This window comes from Acanthaster planci, linkage group LG19, assembly GCF_054643075.1.
Source record: "Acanthaster planci isolate LZ-2023a linkage group LG19, COTS_SCS, whole genome shotgun sequence".
Lineage (NCBI taxonomy): Eukaryota > Metazoa > Echinodermata > Asteroidea > Valvatida > Acanthasteridae > Acanthaster > Acanthaster planci.
This window is the reverse complement of record NC_141795.1, coordinates 6,634,454-6,645,049: the sequence shown is the minus strand read 5'-3', so window position 1 is coordinate 6,645,049 and position 10,596 is coordinate 6,634,454. Positions and strand designations below refer to the sequence as shown.

Sequence of the window (10,596 nt, the reverse complement as noted above, 5' to 3'; positions counted from 1 at the left end):
TCAAGACCTTTTTCATGGCTCCAAATTTCAATGAAAACAATGAATTAATCCCCCTCACTGATATTATAATATGTCACATTATTTTTCTACACATTTTGGCCAAACTATTTACAGTTCCGGGCAAACCGTTTGGAGTTTATTTAGTGCGTTATTTATATCCTGTTTTGATCAAAGCATGTCTACCCAAGATCTAGTCTTTCTGATGATGCCTCCATTATTGTTATGCAGCTGCTTTTTCTTTCTATGTGCTTTATTTTTTCGCATCTTTACTCCTTGAATTTATTTTGTTGCCATAATTTGCCACATGTTTTCGTCATATTCCATTGGCATTATGGAAATATGTTGAATTGAAACAATAGTAACCTGGTGAAAGAAGATTTACTTTTGATTTTGCAAGAATTTGAAACTTTTGGCTTAATTCTTAATTTTTTTGGCAAAAATGTATTGGCCTATGGCACATATTCGAAGAAAAATCCGCATTTTGGTCCAACAGCTGTCAAAGCATTTCATTTACCACAAACAATAAATGACACATTCGTTCGTGCTTTCGAAAGAATTTTTTTCTTTAATAAGCAACAGAATTGAAACAAGGGTAGGTTTACAAAAGTAACCATTAATATGAGTAACTTTTAACATTGACTTTCAAAGAAAAGCACATCTTTCCCGTTTTCTTCACCTCAGAGGTCATTTTTAAAATAAACGAATTTGGGGGAACTACATAAAACAGAACAAGTCTGTGCATTTTCTCTCTTAATATAATAGAACCATGCTGAATATGGGTGTAGCAATTTTTTAAAAATACAATGTACAATGATGCCAAGGTTTCCATGATGCAAGCAACTAAGACTACAAAGTCCTTTCTCGAAAAGAAAATATCTATGTACATGCATGTGCCGAACGTCTTGAAAACGTAACACAGCAACATTTAATATATGCCTATATACACGCAAAAATCTTCAATAGATACACGCAAAAGACTTCAATAGCTTTGCCAATTAATTTATAGGAATACAAAAAAAATGTTGCATAGCTTTCTTTGAGGATCAGTAGGTTAAAAAAATAAACACCGCTGTTTAAGGAGATTTGAGCACCATCTCTACTGTGTATGCTAATAGTCGGGTAAATCCCCCTTTAACACAAAGTCATGCCTTGTTACACACATACAAGATGTTTCTTTCACTGACTGATGTACATTCCAGTCTGGACAGGCAACCATTCCATACTGGCTTGAGTGCAGGTTTTAAACATCTACCATCTACGAAACCAGATTTTTAAAGGAAATAAAAAGAGTTTGAAATGTGTCTCCTTTGAACAACACCAGGCAAGTTTCCAGTGGAGCACACAAAGTTGACTTAAAAGCACAAAAATAAACTTGGCAACATGTGAACATGGAGGAAGGACACAGAAGGAGTTCCAACTTTGGCACATCAAAGTGCTCGATGATCCTCGCCGACCGGTCAGACGAACAATAGTAAACATTCCAAAAATGCTTATTTACTGCCTGCAGCTTGGCCAGACAATTAGGGTTAGTAACATCCTAGCAATATTTGGTGTGTTTTGTTTGTAATTAACTACAACTTATCGCCGTGACCAGGAAATGGAGTGCAAAAAATCTCTAAAATTAGATCTACTTTTGCCATCGTGAATAAACTTTTTTTTAGTTTGATACACTGTTCCATTATCCCTGCAATGTTTGTAATTTTGTCTCTCTAAAAACATCAGTTTTCAAATTCTTTGTACGATTTTGGCTAAGACTGGCCACCAACATGTAAACCACCACTGGACAGTTAAGTTCATAACAAACAAAATGCGCTATTTCATCACAAGGAGTGATCATGAGATCTCATAAAATAACATTTTGTATAAATGCTGTAATAAAAATGATAAAACACAATATCTTATAAACAACTTGGCTGTTTATTCCCAAAATAAGTCCAGAAGAAAGTGTTCGATCAGGGCAACGACTGCACATGAACACTTAGGGCACACAGCCTAATACAAGCAACTGCGCAAGCATTAAATTTGATGTCAGATCATACCAAGCACCATTGATGGCATGAATATTCAACTTCCTATACTGCAGTACACAATGTTTTAAGGATGCACATTACCAACGAAAAATTGTGGCGATGATAATGCGGTACAAAGGGAGCTTATGGTTGCAAAACAGGTGGTGCTTAGCAAGCATTCACTACGCTTTGGCTATGGACATACCGGGCATGCCAGAGAACGGTAATTGGTCAGATGTTATAGCCCGGGCAATTCAAACTCCTTCTGTGTCCTTTCTCCATGGTGTGAATGACCAAAAATTTGACCCGTCACTATTCTGGTGAAACAACCATTTTCTCCCAAGGCCAGCATTAGTCACTCTTCCCATTGACAAATCCACCGCTCGGGCCTACTTGTGTTAGAGTGTAAACTGGAAAGTGTTGAGAACAACTCGACCCTTAATCAGATTGAATTAAAAATTCACAGATGTACTTACAACGGGTGCCTCTACATGCACGCTATGGTTCAAAAAGATTTGTCATGTGACAACCAAGATCTTGGTGGGGGATGGGAATAGGAAAAAAACAAAAAAACAGCCCTTTCAGGGTGAAGCCACCTTTCCGAAACTGACGATCGTTCTTCCGCGACCAGTTCGCATGCTCACCGATCAAGCCAGTGTTTTCAAGGACATTGCAGAGAGTTTAGGAGTGTGCACTCAAATGTAGCAGATGAGCTATGCCAGCAGTCGATGCAATCAATAAATATGAATACAAAAGAATCAATACTGATCGATATATTTGTTGAGGTAGTTTTGGTGAATTTAATATATGCATTTCCTTGAATGCTACCATTTAGTTGGGGAGTATTACCTCACTCCGTAGTATATCAGTTGGGTAACCGGCCATGGTTCTTTGAGGCTCCGAGGTTACCTAGCGCCTTTGCAGATCAGAAATATTCATTTCTGTTCAGGCCGTGAACGAGCTAATTTGTCAAGGATTTCTCTGTTCTGCACAGATTGAAATGGTCTAGGGCAGCGCACGGAATGGGCGCAGTGCAGAGCACTCGGTCAGTTTCGGTAAAGGCACCTAGGTGTGGCTACTCCTCCCTCCCCGAACGGCCACGCCCTTTCTTCTTCTTCTTCTTCTTTTTCTTCTTCTTCTTACTGTCCTCCTCGTCAAGAAGGTTTTCCTGCTCCTCGCAAGTGGTGCAGCAGATGTCTTCGTAGTTGGGCATCATACAGTAGCTACGGAACTGATCTCGCTGGCAGATGATGCTTTGCATGGGTACACAGCCGGTCTCTAAATGAATCCATAAGGGACAAAAGTTTGCAGAGGATCGTTCAATATTTGAGGGTCTTGAACTTCACACATTATAGTCCCGGGAATCTAGGACCCACGTGGAGGGTACTAGGAAATTACAATTACCCAGTTTGGTGTTCAAACACAAAATGAAGCGCATCTGAGGTCATTCGGACACGCATGCCAAGTCTGCCCTATCAAGCCGCATGATCCTACGTGGACTCGTGTGCATGAGAGTGCTTTGTTCTCGAATGACTGTCCTTTTGGAAATGTCAAACTGGCTCATTGGGAATGAAGGGTTGAGGGAACATTTGCAGCCTAGACTAGAGTCTCTAGCTTTCATTTTGCTTTCTGAGCCATACCTTCTGGACATTCCCCTAAGTTGCAGGTTGCGGTAGTTGCCGGTTCCTCGTCAGGACACTGGAACTCGCCAGGGTCGCTCTGTGGCGCGCCGCACATCACCTCTCGACTCTTGAAACCATCTCCACAGGTCACTGTGCACTGAATTTGAGGGAAGCAAAATTGACGGAGATAAACACGAACTTCAAAAATGGAAACGTTAATGAAAGACAAAGATGAAAAACTCCAGTCTGCTGGAACCTGTGCTATTCGAGGTTGTGCAGGCCTGCTGAGTGTTTTTTTGTTTCTGACTAAGCAAAAACTGAATTTTATCTCAAGAAACCTTGTTGATTACAGAATCTAGTTGAATTGAGTATGGAAGATTACTGCAATCACTGAACCTATAGACTAGCAGTTGTTGGACATACATGGCTGAAAACTTACACTAGACCAATCACCCACACTCCAGTGTGCAGGGCACGATTCACGATTGCAGGGTTGGGTTGTAGCGGGTTTCTCCTCGGTGCATTTGCTCTCCAGGGCGGTGGAGATCTTCCGGCCGAGCCTTTTAGAACAGGTGACCGTGCGTGTCTGGGTGCCCTGGGTCCCGCAGGTGTGTGAGCAAGGCCGCCACGGGTGGGCCTTCCACCTGAAAGTTGGCCTTTCTAAAATTGGAAAGGCAAACCAAGGAAAGCAAAAGTCCGAATGAGCGCTCCATTGCTGTCGTCTGACGCACTTTCCAACCCACTCCATTTGAAATATTGTGCTGATCAGAATTTGCATCCACCAATACAGTTCAAGCCAAGAATGGTGGCATATCTATCTTGTCATAGCAAAAGGTTACCACTGGACAGGAACGATCTTGGTTTCTGAGCATACCTCGAGGGCATTCCCCTAAGTTGCAGGTAGCAGTAGTAGCCGGTTCCTCATCAGGACACTGGAACTCGCCAGGATCACTCTCCGGTGCCCCACAAATCACCTCTCGAGTCTTGACACCATCTCCGCAAGTCACTGTGCACTATATTGGAGGAAACCAAATGAAGGAGGAAGACGATGATGAATTTCATTTTCAAATATGGAAACATCAATGAAAGACAAAGAACAGAAGCCCCAATCTGTTGGAACCTGTGCCGCTCAGTGCTGTGCAGGCCTGCTGAGTGTTTTTTTTTGTTTCCGATGACACAAAACCTCTGAAATATACTGAAACATTACTCCTGATACCTTGTTGATTACAGACTCCTGTTGAATTGATCATGGGTGGTTGATGCAGTGACTGAGACTGTCAGTTCCTTGAGACTAACAGTTGAGGCTAACACTTTCTTCAGACTTAAAGTTGCTTCAAAAAACGTGATTGAAAACTTACACTTGACCATTCACCCACACTCCATTGCACAGGGCATGATTCACGATTGCAGGGTTGGGTTGTAGCGGGTTTCTCCTCGGTGCATTTGCTCTCCAGGGCGGTGGAGATCTTCTGGCCGTGCCTCTTGGAACAGGTCACTGTACGGATCTGGGTGCCCTGGGTCCCGCAGGTGTGGGAGCAAGGCCGCCACGGGTGGGCCTTCCACCTGAAAGTTGGCCCTTCTAGAAATGAAACGAAAAACCAAGGAAAGCAAGATTGCACATGAGTACTCCCCTGTTTTCATCTGATGCGCCCTCTAGCCTACTAAAGTTGGAATAATGTGCCAATTAGATTCTGCATCCACCAAAATACTTCAAGTCACGAGTAGTGGTATCTACCCCGAGTTGAAGTCCAACCCCAAGGAAAAACAAGTCTTGAACATCTAGCGCACAGACTGCAATCTCTAGCTTTGTTTTTTCTTTTCTTCTTGCTTTTTGAGCATACCTTGAGGACATTCCCCTAAGTTGCATGTAGTGGTGGAAGCCGGTTCCTCATCAGGACACTGGAACTCGCCAGCGTCGCACGTCACCTCTCGGTTCTTGACACCATCTCCGCAAGTCACCGTGCACTAATTTGGAGGCAACCAAATGAAGATGAACTTTAAAAGACAACAACAATTCAGGTGTGGGGCCCAGTTTTAACCACTTCGTGCCGGGGCATTTTTCAACGTTGAGGATGCTGGGCCGGCATGGCTATCATTTTTTCCGTTTTCAAAATCCTTCAACAATTCATCATTCCATTTAACAGTCGTTTATAGCCGCACAGAGCAATCTTTAGGCACTGCTCTAAGTTGACAGGTGACCTTCTTTGACGCCCGAATATTTCAGCCAGGCCTGCAGCCTTGTAAACAGAGCCCAGATTGTGCGGTGTTATACAACTGTCTTTTGTTCACGAACCTGGCTCAGTGCACTGCTGACCTCTTTTCAATAGGGGCCAGATTAGCATGCAGCGGTGCTGTGTGGCTCATCGCTGCGGTGGTGGAGAGCTTTTGTACCCGGTGGTAATCTGCTTGCTCTAAATACCCCAAACCCTGGTATACCGTTTCAAAATAATGCTGGATTATCACCACTTTTGAGAGTGAAAAATGTCGGTAATGCCCAGCAGCCTGGTCTTTTGTTCGGAGTACGGTCTTTTGTTACAGGGCCCTGTTTCCTTTGTCCGAGTTCGGAGACCCCGGCCACACATATAAACCATGCGGCTCCGATTTCGGAGTCCCCGGCTGGTAGTGGTTAAGCTACTTGTGTTACTTCATGGACGCTTTGTAGGCTGAAGCCTGGTTTATAGTCGGTCGCACAAGTGGGCAATTGATGAGCAATCATTTCATATCGTCACCGTCACCACCAAGTGACGCTAATGTGGCTTTTGAGGAAAAACGGGTTTTCAAGTTGTCAGAAAAGTTTTTCCTTTAAAGAAACTACCAAAATATGTATTTTGTGACAACTTCATGTAACAAAAATCCATTAAATGATTCTTTGATGTCTAATCGTTCACTTAACCTGAGTTATTAATATGAAAACAGGGTAGAATTAGCCAACTTAATTAGCAAAGGTTAATGTCACTTTGTGAAAAGTATTGCACTAAGGTTCCAACAATTGGCTGAAAACTTACACTTGACCATTCGCCCACACTCCATTGTGCAGGGCACGGTTCGCGATTGCAGGGTTGGGTTGTAGCAGGTTTTTCCTCTGTGCATTTGATCTCCAGCGCAGTGGAGATCTTCTTGCCTAACTTCTTGGAGCAGGTGACCGTACGGATCTGGGTGCCCTGGGTCCCGCAGGTGTGGGAGCAAGGTCGCCACGGGTGGGCCTTCCACTTGAATACCGCCTTCTTTTTCCCCTTTTTCGGTTTCTTTTTGGTTGTGGGCTCAGGGGCTTCGGTCATAGTCGTGGTGGTCAGGGTTGGTGTTGTTGCTGCCGTTGTGGTTGTAGTGGGTAGCTGCGTCGTCGGTCTACTCGTGGTAGTCCACACCTGGGTCGTAGTTGTGGAAGGTTGCGTAGTTGTTGGTGGCTGAGTTGACGGTGATGCCTGGGTCGTAGTCGTGTGAGGTTGTGTAGTTGTTGGTGGCCAAGTTGTCGGTGACGCCTGGGTCGTAGTCGTGGGAGGTTGTGTAGTTGTTGGTGGCTGAGTTGTCTGTGGGGTAGTTGTGGTACGATGTGTCGTTGTGGGTGGTTTGGTAGTTTGTCTCTGTGTCGTTGCAACTGTTGTGGTTGGAGGCTGAGTGGACGGTGCGGTGGTAGGAGGCGCTGCTTGAGTAGTGGTCAACCTAAAAAAAAATTAAATAAAGCAACACTACATGCATCAAAGTGGATTTACTGCGGACTTGCGGTTTGATCGATCAAACTGAACATCTTGAGGGTATTCCTCCAGATGTAGAAGTAGATGGGAACATTCTTGGGCCATACACTCTGCCAGAAAATGTTTCCTCTCCAACAGTGGGTGAATGGGCAGAGGTTTCTTGTGTTTGAATTGGCAGTATTTTCAGGATTTGCTTCATCAAATAAAGGTGAGAACAGCTAATTTGAAGGATTAATTCAATCGATGCTCGGACTTTATCACGTGGTCTGCGTGGTGACATCAAAAATTCAGAGCTTGTGTAAGTAACGCACGATGCACATGCATACTGTAGATATTGGCTCCTGTGTGGATCTCTGTAGGCATAAATCCTACATCGATTACTGCCCCGACAGTAAAACTTGCTCATGAAATTAAGTGAGACTAGCCAGGCCCCCGCCCAACAAAGATACAATATCTGCATCTTCTAATTACTACTTGACCAACAACTGTTGGGCTGTCCCACCCAGCTTCAAGAATAGTATAAAAACATTTGTTAATGGCCCCGCTGGCTGATGGTGAGCGGATCTTACGTGCTTCCACAGGCTTGCTCGTTGCACAAACGTTTAGTGTCCTTGGGATTGTAATCCCCTTGGCCGCAGAACGTCTTCTTAACCCTGACGTTATCGTTCGTGCGGTAGCACCTGAACTGGTGGAAAGAGAATCCTACAAAGAGAAACAGAGATGGAGAGAGTATGAAGTTGGTAAATGGCGAAGGGTCAGGTGGATCAACGCAAGATTTTCTGTCAATATAAATTTTTCTTTCTGTTTGTGGTTGCTGTTGTTTATGGGGAACCAAAGGCTCTAAAACTACTGCATGCAGAACTGAAGTTTAACAGTTCTGCTCCATTAGTCAGAGCGTTGCAGAAGACGGTCTGCAGCTGTCATTTTTGGCGTCAAATCTAAAATCTGGTCTTTCCCTAATTGCATACAAAAACTCAGGATGGCCCAGTGGTACGTGGACTTTCGTTTGCACTTCTGCAAACCGGGTGCGAATCCCAACGAGGCCAATATGGGGATTAGGTTTTCAGTCTCTACTTTATTCCATGGGATTTTTATCCAGAACAACTTTTTCCTCCTACCTCTGCAATTAAACACATTCATTGTGCTCAACAGGTTTTTAATCTTTAAGTATACCAACTGCAGAGCCGTGGGTGACGATGAGAAATCCTTTGGAATGGTAACGATTGTGATGATTTTCACTTTGAGGACTTTCGTGGCATTGCGCTGCCTCTCGATTGGTGGACGCTATGCACCCTCTTACTCTCACCTCCACCGCACGTCCTGGTGCAATCCGTCCAGCCTTCATCCTCCCACACATACTCGGGCTCTTCCTCGCCCACAGTGGGGACCACCTCGGGCTGCTCGGAGGTCGGCGGGGGATCGGTCTGGGGTGTGAGCCCTTCCTCTTGATTGAGATAGTAGCTGTAGGTGATGTCAATGGGCTTGCTGTTTCTCTTCCAGAAAACCTAGTGCGAATCAACCAACTTAGAAATCAGACGGTGGGAAAACTCAGATAAATAGGAAACGAAAGCATAACGGCAAGTAATTTGTTTTTCAGCAAACAGAATCAAGAGTGGAACCATGTTTGCCGTTTGCATAAACTTAACATTAAGAAAGAGCCACACATGACCAAGAGAGGAGCACCTTGACAAATACTTTTCAGTCCTGGAGGTCATTAACTTCAGTTGTTTTGCAACATATGTCATATCTGTTGGTCAATACCGAGAAAAGTCATATCGGAGGAAGCCACTCTGACCCTTGTCACAGATCAACTTTACCAGCAAATCCAGTTCTTCTCGAAGGGGACCCACAGAGAACAGTCGTTCCGTATCAGGAGAGTAAACAAAACGAGCTCCAGCCCCGATGAAGGAGTGCGGGCCAGATTGGGTGCCACGGGAGTTCAGGATGTATACCTTCCCAGCTGGACGCCGCAAGGCTAACCAAAAGGAATCGGGAAAAAATTTAGTCTAAGGAGATGATGACTACTTGTGATGCAACAATGTGGATCTTCAATCTCTTTTAAAGTGACAACTGTTAAAAATCTCAACAGTAAATACATCATGACTGAAATAAAAATGACTCAAAAAAGAAAGAAAAGAACTACAAGTGAAAGCTAAGAAAGTGTTATGTACCTACCAAGAAAACTATTTGTTTGCGAGTTCTCACGGACATCAATGTAGCGGGCGCCAATAGGTAAGGTGTGTATGACTTGATATTCTGAAAAAAACAGACAAAACGTTTTCAGTCAATAAAACAACCAAAAAATATTTCTGTACACAGAAATATACACTGAAAATATAAAATTTTCGTTTCATTTCATTTATTACATCGTCATGTAAAAAACATGAAAATTGGTTTCCGTGTGTGCATTATACACAAAAGTTATACATATAGAAAAATAACATAAAAAATGAATTTCCATTTATTAAAATCATGTACAGGAAGACTAAAATTGATCTGGGAATAATTGAACTGTAATTCTGTGTGTTTTTAAATTTCTGTATCTCTTACTTTTTTTTGGAGCTTGAGAAAAATGCCTCTCAATGAAGGTGCACTGTGTGTTATCTCCGTCACAGACTCCGCATCTGTCCTCCACTTTGGTAGAATCAACTTGCTTGTCGCAGCCGAGTTTCTGCAGGTGTGACAAAAAAGGAGAAGACAATGACCATCGCTGTCATCGCCAAAGGCGACTGACTCCCAAATTTTGTCCAGTGACAACGGCCACTGACTAGGTTGTCAGCGGTTGGGGGACTGTTGTTATTATCAGCCGCTAAGGAGGCTCCGCTAAGATAAGTTTGTCATCGTCTTCTTCTCAAGCCGCCGTTCCCATAGTGACATGTTTCCAGTTTTTTCAAGGGACTGGGAAGGCCAGCATTTTAAAAATGGCACAACTACCTTTCTTTGGAGAATGGGGCGCTCAAGGATTCTTTCAAAGATGAAAACATTGAATAGTCATTGATTTTGTTTGAAAGAATTCCACTTTACCCCCCCAGCAACCCCAGCCCAAGCCCCGGATACGCCACTAAAATTTACAAATTGTGCGTACCAAACACTTGCCCTGTACACATATACTGTGGGGATCGTCATAGGAACAGGGCGTGCCGTCCGTCACATCATAATCCGCGATGACGGCCTCTTGCGTGCTCTCTGAGATACAGGTGAGTCTGCATTGCAGTGTTTCTGTGGCAACAAACAAATCAAGAAATCATTGATCACTGCTTGATCGTTGAGGAA

At 43.6% G+C, this 10,596-nt stretch overlaps 1 protein-coding gene across 4 annotated transcripts in view; it reads right to left on the bottom strand.

Annotated features, from left to right (window-relative positions):
* Positions 1–545: 545 nt before the first annotated feature.
* The window catches only part of LOC110977579 (A disintegrin and metalloproteinase with thrombospondin motifs 3-like), a 33,711-nt gene continuing 23,660 nt past the window's right edge, over positions 546–10,596 (bottom strand). For 3 of the 4 annotated variants that reach the window (XM_087130151.1, XM_022231821.2, XM_087130153.1), the window contains 13 exons: positions 10,409–10,542; positions 9,874–9,994; positions 9,499–9,579; positions 9,141–9,298; positions 8,630–8,828; positions 7,893–8,025; positions 6,637–7,291; positions 5,473–5,596; positions 4,990–5,210; positions 4,506–4,644; positions 4,071–4,291; positions 3,650–3,788; positions 546–3,287 (listed from right to left, as the gene is read on the bottom strand). In XM_087130151.1, coding sequence (XP_086986277.1) covers positions 3,085–3,287; positions 3,650–3,788; positions 4,071–4,291; positions 4,506–4,644; positions 4,990–5,210; positions 5,473–5,596; positions 6,637–7,291; positions 7,893–8,025; positions 8,630–8,828; positions 9,141–9,298; positions 9,499–9,579; positions 9,874–9,994; positions 10,409–10,542 — 2,528 coding nt within the window. In that variant the 3' untranslated portion in view covers positions 546–3,084. The remainder of the gene's footprint in view (positions 3,288–3,649; positions 3,789–4,070; positions 4,292–4,505; positions 4,645–4,989; positions 5,211–5,472; positions 5,597–6,636; positions 7,292–7,892; positions 8,026–8,629; positions 8,829–9,140; positions 9,299–9,498; positions 9,580–9,873; positions 9,995–10,408; positions 10,543–10,596) is intronic. The other variant, XM_087130152.1, reaches the window with a different exon arrangement.